We start from the raw sequence: 23,013 nt of genomic DNA on the forward strand, positions 1-23,013 counted from the left end.
TACCTGGAACACTATCCATATTTAATAAGGTGTTTTGGTCCACTTGTGAAGCAGTGTACATTTTGATTCGAGGCCAAACACAGCTTCTTTAAGCAGGTTGTTAGGCACACAAAATGTTTCAAATATCTGCCTTTCTCATTAGCCTCAAAGCCTCAGATGATGATTGCAGATCATTTGTGTTCTCCATGTCTTAGCAAGTCTGAGCTTGAAGTTTCTTCTCGGTCCAGTGTTCCAAGGCATACTCAATCAAAAATAGCTCTGGCTATTAAACAGAAGTACCCTGACATGCATGAGGTTCAACTTGCTCAGTCTGTGACAAGTAAGGGTATTACATACAGGACTGGAATGATAGTTTCCATCAATTCAGTTGGTGGACTGCCTGACTTTCACAAATTTGCCTTTTACACAGTAGTGTACAATTAATTGTAAAGGAACTTTGTGGTTGGTACAAAGAGCATTAGTTGAGCTTAGTACTTCTCAGAGTAGTAACTACTACCCTTTCTTACTACTCCTTGAGCTTAAAACATCTCTTAATGTCTCATTCATCTTTGGTTCAAAAAACTATCAAACTACTGCACTTGCCTAAGAAGACTCAGATTTCTAGAGGTGGAAGTCAACTCATTAAAGTTCAAGCCCACTGGAAAGCAGAATGCAGCCTAAAAAGGCAAGGAAGGCAGAAAATGAACTTCTGTCCCACATATCCTACTGGAGACATTTCAGAGAGCCTTGAGGACAAAGGGAAATCTCTGCTTTCTGATGTGAAGAAGAGAAACAACAGAGAAACCATAAAAACAAAAAGTGGAAGAGACATTTGCATACAGAAGGCATGAGGTAGTTTGTGATGCCCCAATGTCTGAGGACTTGTTGTCAAGGTGGCCTGCCCTTTTCAGTGTCAGCGAGACACGTTATTGATCTTTAGCGTATAATTTGTGAACTGGAGAATAGAATGCAGTAGTTATATTGTTTTGTCAGACTTACTGTACACTGTAAAAAAAATCCTGTTGTTTCTACGGAAAAATACCGGCAGCTGTGGTTACCAGAACAATACTGTAAAAATGACATCAAACCGTAAACATACTTACGGAGTTACATGTGAATTTTACATTTTAAATATGTATATTTAACATTGGATTTCAGTAAAATTTACGGTAAAATAACGTATTTCATTAACTGATATAATGTTAATTTACCAACCTAATGAAGTACTAATATCTGTTTTGTATCTTTATAATACACTGACAGTCACCAAACACAGTGGTGATAAGAGTCACATGATGAATCAAAGTTCATCACAAGCAGCTTTTCCACAAGCTGAGGAGGACAATACTAATATATAGAAGGAGCACACAGTGTCATTTACACACACACTAAACACCATCATGGTAACATGCATGACATTTAAAAAATGCAATAAACATTAATTTAACAACATTAGATGTAACATAAAACCCTAATGTACATAACTGATTAGAAAAAAATTAGAAAAACTAAGAAGAAACAGAGTTATTTCAACAAAAATATATCAAATGTGAAGTGTCATGCAGGGAATTGTGGGAATGTCAATTTACGGTTTTTCACTGTAAATTTTACAATGAATTGTTATTTTTCACTTTCAAAAACTGTGAATTTAACGGTATTTTACCGTAAAATTACATTAAATGTACCGTTAGATCTATTACAGTTATTCACCGTATATAGTACGGAAACTTTCTGTAAACCAATTGACAGTTTTTCACCGCAGCATTTTTACAGTCTTTTACTGTTAAAATCACGGTCATTTTTTACAGTGTAGTAGCTTTTAATGACTTCTGTGTATAGATGTGAACATCTTTGTTTTGTATTTTGCATCAGTGGCTGATGTAAGGTTCACCACATGTAGCTTCACAAACAAGAAACTAACGCCATATCTATCTATCTATCTATCTGTTCATAACATTAATGTTTAAATTTTGAAATGAACTAGTTTAAACAATGATAGTGGCTAAAACTGTGTGCTATGCATTTGTTACTGTGTTGTAGTTTTTGTGTAGGTAAAGATGACGTTTGGGAAATGAACAAGTCAAGTTTGTATTGAAAGATTTTCATGAGAGATGTTTCATATGTTTTGCATGTGATGGAAACTGGCAAAAATGCCAGAGGAAACGCTGAAAGTATGAAAAAAGCTTGTGTTTTCCTTCTTGATTGAGGTGAAGTCCATCATCTTTGTAAAGGGTTTGGACTATTTTTCCATTTTTGAGAAATGGTTTTGTAGTGTTTAGAAACAGAATATTTCTTGTTTGTGAAGTCCAGTGTTGAAGCAAGCTGTTGCATTGTTTGATTGTAGTTTTCATCATGGAGTCGTCATTCAATCGTGGTAAAATAGCGCTGATTGCGAAATACAGAACGTGTGGATTGACCAGTGAGATTCTTGCTATGAGAGTTTTCATTCGCTGGACGACTGTCGATGCAGACGCTCCACTTGTGATGTCGTTTGTTCCTATGTGGAGAATCACTATCGCGTACTTGTGTAGTTTCTCAAAGAGTTTTATGTGTTGCTGAACGGATCTCACGAGAGTTGTGTCTGGATGAACCCAGCATTGAGCATTTGGAAAGTAGTCCTCAATATCCCGACACATTGAGTCTGTGAGGAAGCAGACCTGTAGACCTGTGAGAGAGAAGAAATGCTTGTTTTTACTGTGTTCAGTATGAATTATGATTATATTGTATGTTAATTAATAATGCATGTATTAGACCCTTACCCTTTGGTATGATGTGTGTTCTTCTGTTGATTGTAGTTGTAGAGAGAATAAAATGCACCCATTAGAAAAGATCCATCGAAAGTTTGAAACAATTTGTTATAAAGTTACTGGCTGTTTTATTTGCTCCTCAAAATCTATCAAGCTGTGTCAGTGGGAGAAAGGTTTTATTATAGGCGGTTGTTTTTGACATATTGCTTATTCTCATATCTCTTAACATTTGCTGCTATTTGTGCCATTTATGTTTATTTAATGTTATTTTGATAATACTTTTTTTCCCAATACTCTGAATTTTATTCATTTTATTTAATATTTGACATTGGAGGAGGCTTTTTGATGTGAACCATGGCAGCAAGTGCGTTATGAACGGTAATACACTGCAAAAAGATGTTATCCTTATTTAGTTTTTCATTGTTTTTCATCAAAATGCTGATTCCAGGTTTAATGTTACACATAATAATTGTTTTGTTTTGACAACTTCTATATTATTTTTTACTAATTTAATGCATGTCGTAATAACAAATGTTCAACTTGGAAGTGGGATCTTCTCAGGTTGAAGGCAGCATTAGTGCTTGTTGTGTCTGATCCACTCCATGTCAAATAAAACTGCTTTAATTAGGACACTCATATGACATTCTTCAACAATAACGTGAACAATGACACCAATTAAAGTAATAAGGCACAAGCAGCAAGATCCATTAAAAACAAAACCCCCGGTTTCACAAATAAGGATTAAGCTAGTCCTAGACTAAAATGCCTGTTTGAGCTTTTTTAAGTGAAGTTCCTAAACTTAATTTAGGGAGGAGCGAGCACATCTAATCTTCCAATCAGCAGCCATAGTATATAAGCAGCTGCGTACCTTTTCTTCAGTCTCAGCTGTTCCAGCATCCCTCCACCTCCCCAAACTCCACCTTCATCTCAGTTACCTTGCCCTATGTAATCATATCCTATATTTACTCACTGTGGGGGGGTATATCAGAGCTCGAGTTGAAGATGCTTCATCGAGCCCCTCCTCAGTGGACAGCAAGCCAAATTAGCTAACCTAATACCCTAAAGATTATATGGGCAAACAAACTCGTTAACTGAAAGAAACTTGCTCTGGCATGTCGAATGCAGATCAATAATATTGTTGAATATTAAGCGTTAAGTCTCTGTGTTTAGATCAGTGTGCTCAATAATGTGCCAATACAAACAATCAAAAAAGCCATTCTTTTAATCTCACATTCTTTCTTCTAGTTTAATTCAGCTGATAGGGCCATTAGGGGAGGGTCTTTGTTCTACAAATTTTAAAAGAATATATTGTTTTATGTGAATGAGTTATTGTCTTGTGGCTTGTTTCATGGCCTCATTTCAGTGACTTAATGTTTTTTGTTTGTTTTTACAAACCATGCATAAACGTCATTTTCTCAACTTCCAACTTTTACATACATGCTGCCCACATAATATTGTAGCAGAGTTTGTGCTGAATACAGTGTATTTAGCCATGAATATATTTATTATTTTCACATTAACAATTTACAGAATCAGTTCAGTATACAGGCAAAAAATATCTCTCCCCTCAGTAGACAGAACACTTAAATGGACATTATTACAAGGCATTGAGCTGATGTGTAAGAAATAAAAGAAAAGAAAAAAAAATCATGGGTTAAAGCAGGGGTATGCAATTTCAGTCCTAGAGAGCAGCTGACCTGCAGAGTTTAGCTCCAACCCTGAAAAAAACCTGCCTATAGCCTTAATAATCCTGAAGAGCTTGATTAGCTTGTTCATGTGTGTTTGATTAAGGTTGGAGCTAAACTCTGCAGGACAGCGGCTTTCTAGGACTGAACTTGCCTTGCCCTGGGTTAAAGCAAAGAAGGGTTACATTTTCACATCAGCATTTTCAATCAATATAACATCCAAATTTTTCATATATTAATTAAATTTGCAGCAAATCTTTTGAAAAATTTTTCCTTTTCTTTTTCTTTAACAGGAACATAGAAGGAAAGTTCTCTAAGACATACAGCATGACTGGGTGGTTCTTCTGATTTCCATTGTATAGCTATACATTTCTTTGTTGCTATCAGAGCCATCTTAACAAAACATAAATTATGCCTTTGATCAAGATGAAGGACCGATTCATCCCCCAATGACATAAATCTCGGATCAAATGAAAGTTTAACATGAATAATCTTGTCAATAGTTTGTATTATAATTCTCCAATGGGTTTCAAGTTCCAAACAAGTCCAAAAACACATGCAATAATGTACCAACCTGTTTCACATCTAGGACAACATTCTGAATATGAATCACTTATCTTGTGTAATCTTTCAGGTGTATAATATACCCTGTGTATAATATTAAACTGTATTAATCTATGCCTACTGTTATATGAACATTTTTACAGATGCATTCCCAAGTGTTTTGTTCAAAAGTACTTTCCAGATCTTTTTCCCATTTAAGTCTAGAAGATGATACATCCTCTCCATACAAGTCAATGAAGTTGGTATACATATACAGTGCTTCCCACACATAGACATTACCTAGGTGCACTGCCTAAGGATATTAAAGGCCGCCCAAGTATATCTGTGACACATTTTTGCTTGTGTCAATAGCAAACGTGTGGAAAACGCCAGCTGCGCCACTTTAAAAGCACCACAATTTGTATCCATGCAGATGGAGATGTATCTGCCAAAACCATACCGCTCTCATTTGTGTTGCCCAGAAATAAAGCAAAAAATCTGGGAGTTGTAATCCAACAAATGCCACATGCAATGTCTTAAGTTTAACCCTCTGAGTTTGAAATAAATATAAAAATTTAGGAAGAACGTTAATTTTTATGCAATTTATCCTGCCAATTAGTGATAATGGTAGTGAGTTCCATCTTTCCAGGTCTCTTATTACATTTTTAAGTAATGGGGAGTAATATTTTCTGAATTCCATGAAAAAAGGATGTTATTTAAAGCATTTTCTCCCCAGCCAAATTCAGTGGCATCTTTTATTTATATTAATTTTATATTCAAGGTGCCCTAGAACTTTTTTTAAAAAGATGTAATATAAGTCTAAGGTGTCCCCTGAATGTGTCTGTGAAGTTTCAGCTCAAAATACCCCATAGATGTTTTTAAATTCATTTTTTTAACTGCCTATTTTGGGGCATCATTATAAATGAGCCGATTCAGGGTTACTGGCCCTTTAATTCTCGTGCTCCATGCCCACAGAGCTCGCGCTTGCCTTGAACAGTGCATAAACAAAGTTTACACAGCTAATATAACCCTCAAATGGATCTTTACAAAGTGTTCGTCATGCATGCGGCATGCATGCGTTGGATTAACCCTTTCGATCGTGAGTTTAAAATATTCTAACTGTCCCCCCAGAGTGAGTTTTTTTAAGGCGACCGTTATTTTAGAACGTTTGCCTTTAATGTTTCCATGGCGACGCGTCTTGCGTGTCACGAGCGCTGAACGCAGCAACAATAACACTGTATGACAGATGGATCGCTATTATTTAGTTTTTCCTTTTATATTTAAAATATTCGCAAAATTGCTTACCATGTCATCAACTATATGATATTCCGATTCTCAAATATGTGTAAGTGAGTGTGCTTTGTCGTTTTAAAACCTTTATAAATGATCTTTATCTTGATCTATAATGCGAGATGGGCGCCGCCATCTTAGTTTGCGCTGCAGTTCAGAGTCCTGTCAGTCGGATTTACAGCAGGTGAATTCATCAATTTCTCCCGAAATATATGCAAGTAAGTGGCTGGTGAACTGGAAGAATAATAGAGTAAACTTTATAGTTACTTAGGCCCATTATGTGCGTCTGATATGAATAAATGTCGGCAAATTATATTTGTTATTGCTGCTTCCACTGATGTCGGACATCAGTGTGTATTTTATAAAACTCTTAATGTATTGTTTTAATGGTGCTTATGCATATTTAAATGTCTGAAACCTTAAAAGAAACATTATGTGGCTTAAAACGCTGCATAGCTGTGATATATGACAAGAGCTGCGCGTGTCCGTCTCGCAGCCAGAGTGCGAAAGCACAGTATGAATCTGGCAGTTATGTGACGTCGCTGAACGTTCGAAATCCCATATGTGGTACCGTACGCCCAGGGGCACTGAAATAAAAATCCCATATGTGGGACCGTACCGCTCAAAGGGTTAAATGAGTATTGTATACTGTTATATTGTTTACATTTGATTCTGAATGAATTTGAGGCTGTGCTCCGTGGCTAACGGCTAATGCTACACTGTTGGAGAGATTTATAAAGAATGAAGTTGTGTTTATGAATTATACAGACTGCAAGTGTTTAATAATGAAAATAGCGACGGCTCTTGTCTCTGTGAATACAGTAAGAAACGATGGTAACTTTAACCACATTTAACAGTACATTAGCAACATGCTAACGAAACATTTAGAAAGACAATTTACAAATATCACTAAAAATATCATGTTATCATGGATCATGTCAATTATTATTGCTCCATCTGCCATTTTTCGCTATTGTTCTTGCTTGCTTACCTAGTCTGATGATTCACCTGTGCAGATCCAGACGTTACTGGCTGCCCTTGTCTAATGCCTTTCATAATGTTGGGAACATGGGCTGGCATTATGCAAATATTGGGGCGTACTCCCTGACTGTTACGTAACAGTCGGTGTTATGTTGAGATTCGCCTGTTCTTCGGAGGTCTTTTAAACAAATGAGATTTACATAAGGAGGAGGAAACAATGGAGTTTGAGACTCACTGTATGTCATTTCCATGTACTGAACTCTTGTTATTCAACTATGCCAAGGTAAATTCAATTTTTCATTCGAGGGCACCTTTCAGATATTTCTCTTTAAAGTTTTCCAATAATTAAGATAATGTAGGCAGAGATAATTCAGGGTTAATAAGATATAAGTTGATTACATCATCTGCGTACAATGATATTTATGTGCATAGCCTCCTATCTCTAGCCCAGAAATTGATTTGTGGGCCCGTATTGCAATGGCCAGGGGTTCCACCACTAATGCAAAAAGTAATGCAGACAGAGGATATCCCTGTCTGTTCAACCTTAATTTTATGAAGTGACGAGAAGACTTTATTCAACAAATTCGTCTCTGTCAGACTCGTACACTATTTTCATTGCAGCCCTTCCGTGTTTACGTCCAAATGGCGGCTCATTATTGGCCGGCTCCTGTGTCAGCATCACATATGCATCTTGCAGCTTACGTGAACAGGCGGTGTTCTGATGTAACCATGGTATTATAGTACACAGTATAAAGTTGTATTTTTTTGTTATTCTTGTCTGTGAAACTGGTCGTGTGATTTCCATCAAAGCAAATAGATTTTGAAAAAAGCATAGACACGCTGCAAAATCCTCTGTGTTAAATTAACACTGATCAGTGTCTATCCTGAGTCCATATTGTCCCAGTCTACAGTGTTAAAGTAACAATTAAGCAGTGTTGCAGTTAATGAAATAAATAAGTGTTTAAGTAATCAGTAAAACAAGTACATTTCAGTAGAAAACTGGCAGTGACCACTATTTAAAATATCATATAATCAGGCAACTTTAGCTGATCTGCTTCTTCATTAATGTCTTTCTTTAACAAAGTGAAAATTGTTAGTGAAACGCTATTTGAAATTGTTTATAGAAAATTACTTTAAAAAGATTAAAGGTGATAGAGAGGATGTTTTCGACGGCTGAGAAACCAAACACTGTTACTGAGTTTTTGAAATGAGCCCATGCGTAAGAACAGCCCCCCTCCTTCACAGCTCATTTCAAGGGAACGCCTCCCAAAACTCGTGCACGAGTATTGGAACACGAGTGTTTACCACCGGCATTCGCTGTGTCGTGTTAGTGGATTCATTATGTCGGACTCACCGCAGGTAACTCATAATCTGCAGGTGTTACTCCTGTCTCCTGACAAAAAACATTGCATGCGGCGCCTGTGGACGGCAGTGATTGACAAGCCAGAGGGCCAATCGCGTAAACGATTGGCTGATGTTTTTAAGGCCCTACCTCGTGCACAGATGATGTATATTAATATTATTCCTTTCAGTGCACCTAATAAATAGTCTTTTATCAGTTAGTAAAGACAGTTTCAAGTAATATTGCAAAAATGTATAAAACAAAACATCCTCTTTAGCACCTTTAAGGGTCAAGAGTTCAATTAAAGGAAACATTAAATCACCATAAATAATGAACATTATGAAACTAATAAAACATCTAGAGATAAACCCCTTAAGCTTCAAAGGGCTTTAAACGATACCAGACGAGGAATAAGGGTCTTATCTAGAGAAACGATCAGTCATTTTCGAAAAAAAAAAAGCTTTCCCGCCAACTTTGCACCCATGTTATTGGCTACCCCACCTCAAGGAGGTGTGTCGGCTTATCTGTCATAAAAGCAAAGACGCACAATTTCTTGAGTTCTCTCCCGATTGTCTCACGAGCACCTCGTGCACGTCTTTCCCGGACATCTCCGGTGAACACGTGCAGCCATCGCGCTCAGCTTCGGGACCGCCATCTTCCAGCGAAACTCACTCTCAACTCCTCAGTTCAAACCTTCCCGAGGAACGGAAGAAGCCAACGAACTGCACCAGCGCTAACCTGAAATTCGACACGCACAACCAATGTAAGTATACTGCCGTTTCTCAATCTTAGATGATGAAACTGATTTCTGTGCTGGCTTAGGACTGGTTGTAAGTTTGCTACTTGCCTTCTCTCTTTCCTTCTCTACTTCCACTCTTGTACATAGGTGTGTATATTCTTGTATATATATTTAGACGTATAACCTCTGTATTCGTAGTTTGCATATATTAAAACGTTATTCACGCTCGATTGTTCTGTTTGTTCTTTCAACTGAAGACCAAGTCACTTTAACGTTTTTTCGATCGTTTTATGCTTTGATGCTATAAGTTATTTTCATGGCCAGAGAATAACTCTGTTTATAATATTCTATGAGAAGCAACGGTTTGCTGGACAGACTAACAGTTTCTCTAAATAATTAGTAAGCCAGAACTAAGCATATATGTGACCCGTCACGGAAACCAGGGACACAAGTCGGCAGCACAACTCACGAGCAAAATGAGAAAGAAGCATTTTTTTTCAAAATTGGTGATTTTCGTTTTTTTGTTTTTTCTGTTAGTTGAGATCATGAAGAAGCCTTTCCGTGTTTGAGATAGCAGTATTGGTATATTTAAAAGCGTACATTTTGAGGTTGAAATCGGCTTGTTTTTCGTAGATTCTAGCACGCAGTAGGGGCGTGTCATGTCTGTGTGTATTTCCATACTGGGAAGCGTGGCTACTTATTATGCAGCGCTCTGGCCGGCTCTAGCTGATATCAAAATTCAATGAATAACCGTGGCCGTTACACCGAAAATGTTTTGAAGTACTTCTTCGACAAGCCGGATACTTATGAACAAGCGCTCACTGATTCTGAAGACGATCTGAGCGACGATGAAAGCGGCATAATAAGACATTACCTCTCTGGAGTCGGGTAACGCGCCGGCGCATTTTGCAGGATTTTTTTCACATTGCAGCAAAACAGACTTAAAATACTCCGTCATTTTTTGTCATAGAGACATAAGTAATATATCAATTGAAACTATAGAATGTCTTCTTTTATTTGTGTACACTCAGAGTAAAAACAAAATGTTGTGCTTTTTGTAAAATAAAGAAAACTAACATGATGCGTGATTTCTCCTCTCCCTCTGAACGAAGTCCAATCTGATAGTTCTCAGAAAATGAACTGTAACTTAGTGAATACTAATCATAAAAAAATTATACTTATGTCTGAAAAAACGTTGAAATGTCAAGTTTTAAAACGTGTAAGTCAAATCGAAAACAAACCTTCTGTGTTTATGTAATCTGTATGAAAAGAGAGCCATGTCAGAAGTCTGTGATTCAGCTCATTATCCGCTAATGTGGCCACGCCCACGGAGCCAGCGCTATTCAGACGCAAATTCAGTCAATACATACATTCATCGTCTCAATCGTGTATTTATTGTCTTGAAAAGTGTTTTGAATAGCCATAGTTAGCGATCTCTGGCCTCTGTTAGTCCAGTTATTTCCTGGATTGCCTATTCTTCTTTAACAGGCTTCTCAGGTGAGAAAATTTCATTTCATGATTATAGTGACCAAAATGATCACGGTTATCACAGAATCCTGTTCAAAAAGTAAATTCACCAAGTTTTATGTGGAAAACCAGCAAATAACAAATAAAATTAGCATCAATATGTACTTTTTCTTTACATAAACATTAAAATAATAACATTAAAAATGATGGGCAGATTTTATAAAGGAGTGTCTTGCAACATGTTATCTACAATGCACAAGTTCAAATAGAGTTTTGACAAAAAAAGTCACATATTTCAGCCTCTAAATCATTTTTATAAAAGTCAAAAAAGATAAATTACTGACATTTACAATGCACATTAACCTTTATTATTAATAGTATGCGGCCCATGCAGCTTTACAGGGGGTATGGCTTATCTAAATGAGATGCAAATGAGCCCTATTGTCACTCCCAGCAGGTGAGAACAGGCGAGAACTGCAACTTTAGAGGCGTTTTTCTCCCTATAGAGCTTTCTTGAGTGACTACCTTCAAATGGCCACAACTTCTCCAAATATTATCAGATTTCCATGTGTCACACATCGTTGGAAAGCTTGGAGACTACACTTTCAGAATCTCTGAATAACTCAAAATGCCCCAGAACCGACTTGTGTCCCTACTTTCCGTGACTGGTCACATATGTAATTGATTATAATTCGTTGTAATTAATTCACAATATATGTTTAATTCCCCGTTGGGTCGATATATGAATCATAATTTATTCATAAGTCTTTATGAATTATTATATTCATATTTCATCCATAAATTGATTAATAACCGCTACATCGTTACATCACACAACATTTCAATAGCAAGAATCGCCAACAACTCGTCTGGTCTACAAACTATGTTTCATAACCAAACACCTGTGAGAATTGATACATGAGTTCATGCACGAGACTGGATTTCTTCTTCTTGCTTGTGATCCATGTTTTCTGTGGGCTGATTTGCAACAACAACAACAACAACAACAAAAGAAGATTATAAAGGAGAGAATGGTTGCTTGCAGAAGCCATGATTGCTGATGTTTTGTTGCAGATCTGTGACTCCTCCCACTTAAATGAAAGCTCTAGCGCAAGTTCTGCCAGGAAGACTCAATGTTACGTCACCAATTAGTTTAGAGCTAACCAATCATTATCTTGCACTTGGAGTATATAAGATTGCTGACACATGTTTGAGTACGCAGATGCTGACGCAAACCTTCACCTCCACCCTTCCCACCACCACCAGGATGGTCCCTGTCCATACCTCCCGGGGGGGTCGGCTATGCCCCTGCCTTCATCTTCAGGCAGGAAATGCAGAGTCCGCAACCCTTTAGGATCTGAGCTACGGACGGGGCCTACGCCAAAGAACTTTCTTACAACATTTTGCTTGCTGATTGATAATAAATATGGTTGTCACGTTATTTTACCTCCCCGAGTCTTTCTGGTAGAACTATCCCACACAAAAAAGCACAGGCATTGGCGGCACAGTGTGTACCTGGAGTAACACTTTCTAGTGTGGACACTGAACACTGTTAATTTGACTCTTTTGCTGTGTACACATTGTCTCTCACCATAACACAGTTCTTACTTTCTATATGAGGATTTATTGCATGCCTTCGTTATAACATGTTTTTTCAGTGATTGAAGTTCTAAATCAGTAGTTTAACTGATGAATTATAACAAACACTAAACCCAGGATAGAGCGGTTGAGTGAATGTGGTCTGTACTGTGTGGATGAGGCTCATTGTGTCTCCAGAGACGCTGTAGAAGGACAGAGTTCCTGCACTGTGATCCACATACACTCCTATTCTCCTGATGATGGACTTTACTTGGAGATCAGTCCGTATGTTATTGTGTTTGAATGAGTAACTGCAGGAAGTACAGATAAAACTCCAGGACTGATCATTACATCCAAACACACACTCATTACCCCCTCCCTTCCTGCTGATGCTCTTATATGACACTGATATATACACACCATATTCACCACTCCACTCAATCTCCCAGTAACAGCGTCCACACACACTCTCTCTACACAACACCTGAGCATAATCATCAAATCTGTCTGGATGATCAGGATACGACTGATCTCTGTCAGTGAATGTAATCACTCTGTTCCCCTCAGACAGACGGAGGTGTTTATGAACTGTGTTCAGATCCAGATTGAGCTGATGGGAATCTGATGGAGATAAAACACATCAGAATCAGGAATTATCAATCTGTCTTATCTTGAACTCTTCATGTTCAATATATCATCAGTGTCTCAGTATAGTATACCAGATATCCTGTGAAAATCATCATTTACATGATCAATTATTAATCTCTTAAATCATGTTTTCTTTCTCCTTCTACAGGAAGAACATGAACACACTCAGTGAGTTTCTCTGCTTGTTTTCTTAGTGACTTACATTGTAGGAAGTCGTTCCTGGTTCTGGGAACAATGTTGGTGGAAGTGACTGTGGAAATCAACAGACATGAAGAGTGTGATTATCATGTCAAGAGAAAATGATCCCTGCATCCATTCCTAAGACATTTCTAATATGATCTTCTACATGATATGAGATGATGGAGGATCATTTCTGAGAGCAGATGAACCTTGTGTATAAAACTTTATGTAGATTTCATCCTAAAAGTGTGTGCGTACAAGCAAAAGCTAGATTTTACAGCAGAACCTGCTCAAATTTCCCTTTATAAAACCCAGTCAGCGGAAGGTAGTGCGTACATGCATCTCCACCTCGTCTCCTCCCTGAAATAACCATATATGAAGCTTACAATGACTTACTATCCATATCCTCATCTGCATAACATTTCCATATTCATATTCCCATCCATGTGATATCATGTTTAATATTAATATTAATATAATATAATAATATATTAGGAGAATATGAGATACGGACTATAAAAATCATTTGTGTAGTCATATTACATTGCTAAAAATTATTTAGTGTACTTGTCTTGTTTTAGAATATATACAAATTTAGTTAAAATTGTACAGAGCCCCTAAAGGGACCTTCGTAAAAATAAAAAAATTGCTGAGTTTCGCGTGCGCATGAGAAACATATGGCGTGCGAGCACGTTACAATTTCCAGTTTGTGTATACTATAACCTTTTTCAGTGCTTCACTGCACTGAAGAGAGCAAGAATATGGATGTGCAAGAATCAATAAAGATCTATTTACTCAAAATTATGAAGAAAATGCAAGTATGGATGAGCATGAATTAATAAAGATCTATTTGCTCAAAATTATTAAGAAAATGCAAGTATTGATGAATTAATGATCTATTTGTACAAAATGATAAAGAAAGAGAGTATACACGCGTGAATTAATAACGATCTATTTGCTCAAAATGTGGCTTTCGTAGGGCAGTTTATATCACGGCCTTATGTCTGCTTTAAAGCATTCTCTGTGACGGCAGGGAAACCGTGACATGAATGGCTGTGTGCATTGTTCTTTTTGCCAAGTTAAAAAAAAAAGGCTGATACAGTAAAAAGTGCTTAAAATGTGGCTTTTGTTAGGACAGTGTGTCACATTTCAGGGACTTATGTCCATTTTAATAAATTTAACTCTGTGGCGGTTAAGAAATCGTACATGTACATTTGTACAGTAAAAATGATAAAAATTTGGATTTCGTTTGGGCAGAAGGCCATATTTATATTGTCTCATATAAAAATACTGGAACTGTAAAATGTAGGCCTACTAAAATTTCGTATTACACAAGATCAAACGGCCCTTTATTAAACCACTTTGTTGGATTTAATACATCCTTACTAAAGCTTTCTTCTTCATTCAGTTCTAACAGTGCTTATTGCGAGAAGATCCATAGACATTGTCACGATCACCGTCAGTTCCTGTCAGCTCCCGGACTCCATTTCCTATAATCCTCTCTGCCAATCACCTGCACTCACTCCACCAATCACTAACACTAATCACCACACCCAGCTGCCATGCATTACCTGGACTATAAAAGACTCACACACACACACCACCTGATTGCCAAGTCTTGATTACCCTGTGTGTCAATTCCAAGCGTTATCCTGTCTGTTCCTGTCTTTGACCCTTGCCTTGTTATCCTGTTCCGTGATTGATATCTGCCTGCCTTTGACCTTTGCCTGTATTCTGACCACGATTCTGCCCGTTCCTTGTGATTCCTGTTTGCTCCTGTCTGACCCTGCCTGTACGACCACTCTAACTTCAATAAAGCTGCAGATGGATCTTACCTTGAGTCCCGATTCGTTACAGACATAAAGGACTTCGATATAAAGGGAGGCACATGTTTAAAAAAATTAAAACAAATAATTAGCTGGATTCATCCTAGACGAACTGGTATAAGTAAGCCAAATTTTGAGCAAATACAGCTTTATTAATTCATGCACATCCATATTCTCACTTTCTTCATAGGCAGTGATGCACAAATGGAACGGGTTATAGTATACACAAACCAGAAACTGTAACACGCCCAGATAGCATGTAGAAATTGGCCCGAGCTTGGCTGCCCCGCTGTGCCTGCAGCTCAGACTCGACATCGGCGTATGTTAACCGGGCCGATTGTGGCCCGCAGTATATTTGTTACGGCTGTAAAGCACTGGGCCGATTCCTGTTCATCGTTACTGGCCCAACTTCTCGTGTGCACACTAAAGTTTCTCGTCGGCAATCAAAACTCTGTATATTTTTTATTTTTGCAAAGGTCCCTATAGGGGCTCCGTAACATTGTATAAGATACTTTTCAGAAAAAGTTTTAAGAGAAGTGCTATAACCATTATTTTCCACCGGCCAAATAGTATTCTAACTGTTTTAAACAGATCAAATGTATGCAGTTTTGCCTATAATGTAAACTTGTGTTTGAGGATGTTAATACAGTATATTTTTAATGGAAACAGATACAGCTTTTTTGCAGTATAAAATTTTTTGCAAATACAATTGTCTGACTCACTGACAAAACATCTTACAGTCCTTCAAATGCTATCCTTTAAATACAATGGTATTTTTCATAATGTTGGGAAGGTCACAGAAGTTATTATTAGGATGCTGACCATTTGATCACTGACCTAATCCAGCAGGGTCCAACAAAGATGTCCAGTCAAATGCACATCACTGATCATTGTTCTTTGTGAGAAATATTTTCTCAGAACATTCTGCTGTTTGGTTTAAATAGGAGTTATCATGTGCCAAGCATTCTTCATCATTAAGACAATGAAACGTAACATGCCCCAGGAAAAGTGTTCAAAAGCAGTGCATCCACTACAAATATTTCTAAATTCATATTTTTGTTCAACTAAGTGAAGTTCCTAAACGTAATTTAGGGAGGAGCGTGCCCATCTAATCTTCTGATCAACAGCCAGAGTATATAAGCAGCTGCTTACCTAATACCCTAAAGATTATATGGGCAAACAAACTCGTTAATGGATAATAACTTTGTCATTTTAGTGCTTAACTCCATTAGAGTGGAATATTCATCTAAATCTGTATATCAAAATGAAAACAGTTTAAAATCATTCCGTTTACTTCATTACTTCACTCCCTCCAGTAAAAGAGTGCGTATACAGTCTAGACTAGAGTGTCCGTATTGTTCACACATATTTTTACTAAGTCCTGAAATGTGTGTGGAAAATTGCGTATGCACATTCCAATGCCTTTTTTTGTGCATACACAATGTTTATACATAGGTCCCAGGACTTTACCTCTGTCAGAGATCTTCTTCAGCTCCTCTTTGCAGAAATCCTCCAGTTTGTCTCTCAGCTGACGGACAGATTGTCTCACAACAGCAAAAGAGGAGAGAGAACTGAAGGGATCGTCATTTACGTCTGTAGATTCAGGAGGAGCTGAGAGAGACTGGAAACTCTACAGAAAACAGAAATCAAAGCTCATCACCTCCACACTTCAGCCAATAACCTGCACTACTGTCAGATTTGAGCAGCTCTTGTTGATCTTTAGTAACTCTCCTCAATCCAGCACTTTCACAGCATCAGATTCATTCTTCTCATGTTCATTATATCATGTTAGAGCTGTAAGATCTAGAGTTTGACACTTAAACTATATGTGAACTTTCTAGGAAAACATTTGATGATCAAACATCTGCCAATAACATAAATGTAACAGATCAAGAGCATCAATGGAGTCACATGACAGGGTTGAGTAGCTTTGATCAGGAAAAGCAGTTGAAAAGCAACAAGTAGATTGATGATTATTTATAATTTTTGAGAAGTTAGTGGCTCTGAAATTCACAAGGACTCTTAGGACACGATCTCAAGGTCAGGTTTTGTGGGTTTAAATACACTAAAGCATCACTAATATACAACCTCACTTCCTGTTTGAGGACTAAATATTTAAATATTAGTGAACTTTTGAATTGTTGTCATCTGGAATCTCAATATATCTTTCAGAAAAATGTTTCCTAAAAGATTTCCAGAGCTGAACTGCATTTGTAAGTGTGTCTCTCAAAAGAAGAAGATCAGATGAGAGTCTGACTGATGATTATATAATAACCGAACACACAGATCAACACTTCAGTCAACGGCTCATTCTGCTCTCATGAAATGTTTCTCTGTGAGTCTCTTGCTCATGTCCACTATGATCCTGTTCTTCTAGATCTCTGTTACCTGCAGGAAATGGATGTGATCCTGTGTGTGTGAAAGCTGCTCCAGCTCAGTGTCTCTCCTCCTCAGATCATTGATCTCCTGCTCCAGTCGCTCCAGTCGTCCTTCAGCTCGACTCACTGCAGTCTTTTCCTGATCTCTGATCCGCTGTGTGGCCTCAGAGCGGCTTCTCTCAATGGAGCGGATGAGCTCAGTGAAGATCCTCTCACTGTCCTCCACTGCTGTCTGTGCAGAGCGCTGTTAGGACACACATCACAATCACACAGTGGCTTCAGTGAGTCTGACTGAGACTTCTCAAACTTCTCTTCTTCTCCAGACTCACCTTATGAGACTCCACAGCCTCTCTCAGCTGCTGAAGATCTTTCTCTCTCTGCTGGATCCTCTGCTGGACCGACCTCTGCGTCTCCTTCAGCTGGTGCTAAAGGACAAACCAATAACTGTGAGATTAATACTACCACAAAATCATCATGTGAACAGCTGATATGAATCAAATATTGAAGGTGAAAGTTTTTTCAGAACAAGTCTGATACCGATACTTTAATTTTTGGCTCTTTCCGATACTGGGTACTGATACCTGTTTCTTAGTTTGGACAGTGGACACAAACACTGTTTACACTCTGTCTAGTATCAGTTTTTGGTATCTGAGCATTTTAATGAGCATGAGTACATGAGCACAGTATCGGTGCATCTCTAGTTCAAATCATAGATTCATAGTACCCTGAAATTAGATTATGAATGAACATGAACCATAAGTGTCATAGTGGTGTGCAATATTGACAAAAAATTATATCTCAATATTTTATAAATCTGGCAACCGTAGGCATGAAAGCTGTCATTTTTTTGTCTTTTTTTTTTTCAGACAAAAACAAAGTGATTTTGGTCAAATTTTTATTTTTTAACTACATTTTAGTCTCGTCTTTTTTCGTCAACAATGTTGCATGTTACACAGTCACATTTATAGTTTAATGACATTCGTGTTGTCTTGTCATGGTCTTATCTTAGGGTATATTTACACATCAAACATGTACTAAACACAGACGACGTTGTCAAAATGATCCCCGTTCACACGGATTAGCAAAAATGACAAAAAAGGCTGTATTATGCATGCCAAGCCAGTAGTTGGCAATGTTACTTTGTCAAGAAACACCGTGAACACTTGATACAAGTGTGTCACCGTTTTCACAAATGTATGTTTTTGTTGTTTACATGGAGACGGTAGTCATCGCTTCAGAACCTTGCACTTTGAAAAGTGTTTCTACATTATTTCATCAATGTCTAGTTGTAAGTTCATACCTGTTTCTCTGTCCTCTGTGCTGCAGCTGATACAGTGTCGTGGTTTTTATGTTCATCCATCATACACAACACACATATACAATTCTGATCAGTGCGGCAGAAAACCTCAAGGATCTTGTCGTGTTTCGGGCAGATCATCTCCTGCAGTCGTCCAGTGGCTTCAGTCAGATTGTGTCTCTTTCCTTTAAACCAACTCTCATGTTGTTCAAGGTGATTCTGACAGTAAGAGTTCAGACACACCAGACAGGACTTGACAGCTTTGTGTTTTCTTCCAGTACAGACGTCACACTGCACATCTCCAGCTCCAGCGTAACAGTCAGCAGGAAGTTTAGTCTTCAGTTTCTCCACCATTTCAGCCAGAATGGTGTTTTTATCTAAATCAGGTCTTGGACTGAAGGTCTGTCTGCACTGAGGGCAGCTGTAGACTCTCTTCTCATCCTCCTGATTCCAGCAGCCTGTAATACAGATCTTACAGTAACTGTGTCCACAGGGAATGGTCACTGGCTCCTTCAGGAGATCCAGGCACACTGGACACGTGAACTGATTCTGATCCACTGAAATTTTGGCTTCTGCCATTTTACAGCATGAATACAGAGACACAAACACACAACAGCTCAACTACACTTAAGTTTCTGTTTCTCTGAACACATGTGATTCCTGTTTCCTGATTCTGTTTTAGTGACGTGTGCAAAACAGGTTTCTCTACAAGTCTAAAGCTCACAGATAATAAAACCTCCACTAGATGTCAGCCTCAAACAGACACTCAAAGAATATATGTAATAGATAAGCAGACAACACAATTAAAAACCACAACAATACTGCATGGTAATTACTGCAGTACTGAAAACTCTGTTCAGTTACAATTCCTTCATTCCCATTGAAAGATTTAATTTTGTTTATCATGAAATATTAAGTCATGTCAATGATAAATATGGACAATTATTGCTGCATGTCTTCTAAGATGGATGGACTTACATTTTCACACATTTACAAGTTTGTAGTTTCTACTCACGGTGTTCAACAATTCACTCACAAAATGAGAAACATTTCCTAAAGGAATTTAGGAAATGTTTCTCATTTTGTGAGTGAATTGGTATGTAGGTACTTACTAAGAGGGAAGAACCTCAGCACACTTAATGCTTCTGTCTGTGGTATGTATGCGTTAATAAAAGCCTTCTGAAGCGAAGCGATTCATTTGTGTAAGAAAAATATCCATATTTAACAAGTTATAAAGTAAAATATCTAGCTTCCACCAGACTCCCTTTTGTATTTAACTTATGAAAAAAACTTAACTGACGTGGCGTTTGTTTTGGAATTGTACATGGAAGGCGTAGGGCGTAGCATAAGCATTTTGAAGTGTGAGAGTTATACACTTTCTTCGTAAGTTGAATTTTAAACCTTTTGTAAAAAAAAAACCATATATATATATATAAAAAAATTCCTTTCCTCTTTTGGTATCCTGATTTTGCCTGCACAATCTCTTCCCATCTACCTGATCCACAACAAATCAGAAAAACGATCGGTCATTTTCTAAAAAAAAATTTTAAATTATGTACGCATTATAAAACATATATAATTAAAACAAATTTTGGAAAATAACAGATGGTTTCTCTAGATAAGACCCTTATTCCTCATCTGGTATCGTTTAAAGCCCTCTGAAGCTGCACTGAAACTGTAATTTTGACCTTCAACCGTTTGGGCTCCATTGAAGTCCACTATAAGGAGAATAATCCTGGAATGTTTTCATCAAAAACCTTCATTTCTTTTTGACTGAAGAAAGAAAGACATGAACATCTTGGATGGGATGGGATGGGGGTGGGTAAATTATCAGGAAATTTTAATTTGAAAGTGAACTAATCCTTTAAGAATATACGGATGCTGTAATAGGTGTTGTATTCCAATAGGTAGACGTGAGTCACCTGAGAGTCACCTGATGCAAGCTTGTCTGACGTGACCCGCCAGAACTAACGCTACACTTGTTTATGTGGTCAAAGCAACAAAGTCAGCCACTTTAAAATCTTTAGCGATGCTCTCCCTCGTTTAAAGGACAAAAGCATTCAACCTTTTTGTCACCTGACTAGAGATGTACTATGAAGCAGGTGTGACAGGTGTTGCACTTGGCCATTGGGAGGCATTCCACCGATCAAGATTCCTTGCTACAGAAGGTAATATTAAAGCATTAGATATTTCTCAGGTAAAGTATGATTTTTAAATATAAGTCATTATAAAATTGAAGATTCTTTTCTCATTGTGTTTTTAAGTCATCTTGCAGCCTTGTGTTTTCATCCTGTCATCATCAACCATCAAAAGTTGAATTCCAATAAGATAACAAGTACAAAGGAAAGTACCCCTATGTAAAAAGGAAACATTTGCCGTTTTGATTTACAGAAATTACACAGAAATAAAGTGATAGAGACTTGGAGAAAGCCTGCAGTATGTTTTACTGGCATATTAAAAAGAATCTTAACATTGACAAAGCACTAGTAACATTAAATATGCATGTTCATTTTTGTGAATACATGCAGTAAAATAAAAATGTAAAAACTAATATGAAGTATTTAAATGTTTCAATAGGTTATAACATCTGTGAAGTAAAACGTTATTTATTGTGCATTGGGTGAATTTTGTAAAAAATGTGGTTTCCCACATGAAAAATACTAGCTCGACAAATCATTTACCGTGATGTGAGCTGTCTTTGCTCAACAAGACAGACCATGGAGTGTCAGTGTTACAACTCCAAAACCTTTACCTTTGAGGTTCAGGTAACAGCATCTACACCTGAGGGCAAGAGTCAGAATTCATCTGAAATTCCTTGGCAAAACTCTGACATCATCGGCCAGTGGTGCTGCGTTAAATACGATGATGCAATTTATCCTGGATTGATTCAAGATTTGAATGAAACTCATGTCAGTGTGAAATGCATGCACCGGATTGGAGTCAACCGCTTTTTCTGGCCAAGACAAGACGATGTCCTATGGTATTTGCATGAAGATGTTATCAGAATGATTCCTCCTCCTACTTCTGTGACCTCACGTCATATGGAAATTGATAGGGACATATGGTCTAAAATCTCAGATTTGTGAACTGACAATTGAAAGCAACACATTAAAGAAAACACAACTAAAAGAAAAGAACTGACTGAAAGAAAAAAATGACTGAAAGCACACAAACGAAAACAAAAGATTGACTCTAAAAGCAGTTAAGAAATACTTAATGAATGAGAAGAAGAAACACAAAAAACAAGAAGATTAAATACAATCAGTTAGAAATATAAATGAGTTATGAATGAGTTAAAGTACTGTTATACTGTAGAAACCACAGAGACACGATACATCGTAAACATATGGATTATACAGACACCAATGAGACATGTTCCAGAAACACATCTGGACTAGACAGACTGTTCTTGTTTGTTCTTGTTTGCAGTAGACACTATCAATTAAAAACTGTTGTTTGTTGTTAAGGTTTTAATAATTTCTGTAATGTTACATTTACATTTCATTGTAATATTAACTTAATCTTTTTTGTTTAACTGAACTCTGATTAACTGATTTTACTTAAATTTGTTGAATAAAAATTGAGATTTTATCTTAAAGAATGTTTTCTATTTTTCTTATAATGTGTCCTTTCAACTGTGTTACTCATGTCAACTGTGTTATTTTGTCTGTCAACTGTGTTATGTGTGGTTTTTATGTCATAAATCTTTTAAATGTGAACTAAACCATCAGAAAAAAAGATGGGGATATTTCTGGAGATGGATGTATTTGGTAAGTATGGTGAATAACACCAAATTCAGCATACTGTGGACTTATGTTGAATAAAAGTTTCATCCTTCATGATAATATCCCACAGAACACCCATTATGATGCACCAAATTCATATTTTCAAATCATTTAGACAGATAAACTCAAAAACTCTGGTGAATGGACACAAAACCCTTCAAACAAATGTGTTATCAAAAATGTGGTAGTTCGTTCATGTTTCATTTGACACAGCATTTGTCTGTAACACAGTTGACAGGATAATGAATTGAATGTTAATTTTTGTTAAGATATTTAAAAAGTCATTAGAGCTTAAGCTTGCCAAATAATGAATTAAGCATATTAAGGGGATATATTATTCAACCACCAAGTTTATTTGTCAAAAAATAATACTGATTTTCTGACTTTTTGGCTGACCTGAAATGTACCCCTAAATATAGAATGACCCCTATAGTAATTTATAGTAAATACTTGAATTAATTTGTTGTGGTAACTTTAAATTTGCAGTGGTAATATAACAACTATATTAATATAAACTCAATGCATAGCCTTCCCTAAGTTTTCTACAA

The 23,013-nt window shown here is 37.1% G+C and overlaps 1 protein-coding gene across 1 annotated transcript; it reads right to left on the reverse strand.

Annotated features, from left to right (window-relative positions):
- Positions 1-4,261: 4,261 nt before the first annotated feature.
- LOC137025018 (tripartite motif-containing protein 16-like) lies at positions 4,262-19,339 on the reverse strand. Its single transcript, XM_067393027.1, has 6 exons — positions 18,684-19,339; positions 17,713-17,808; positions 17,394-17,627; positions 16,476-16,635; positions 13,202-13,249; positions 4,262-12,972 (listed from the first exon to the last, which is right to left on the reverse strand). Exons 1-6 carry the CDS (start codon positions 19,257-19,259, stop codon positions 12,443-12,445), a joined length of 1,644 nt encoding a protein of 547 aa, XP_067249128.1. The 5' UTR covers positions 19,260-19,339; the 3' UTR covers positions 4,262-12,442.
- Positions 19,340-23,013: the final 3,674 nt, after the last annotated feature.

This window comes from Chanodichthys erythropterus, chromosome 8, assembly GCF_024489055.1.
Source record: "Chanodichthys erythropterus isolate Z2021 chromosome 8, ASM2448905v1, whole genome shotgun sequence".
In the NCBI taxonomy this organism is placed as follows: domain Eukaryota; kingdom Metazoa; phylum Chordata; class Actinopteri; order Cypriniformes; family Xenocyprididae; genus Chanodichthys; species Chanodichthys erythropterus.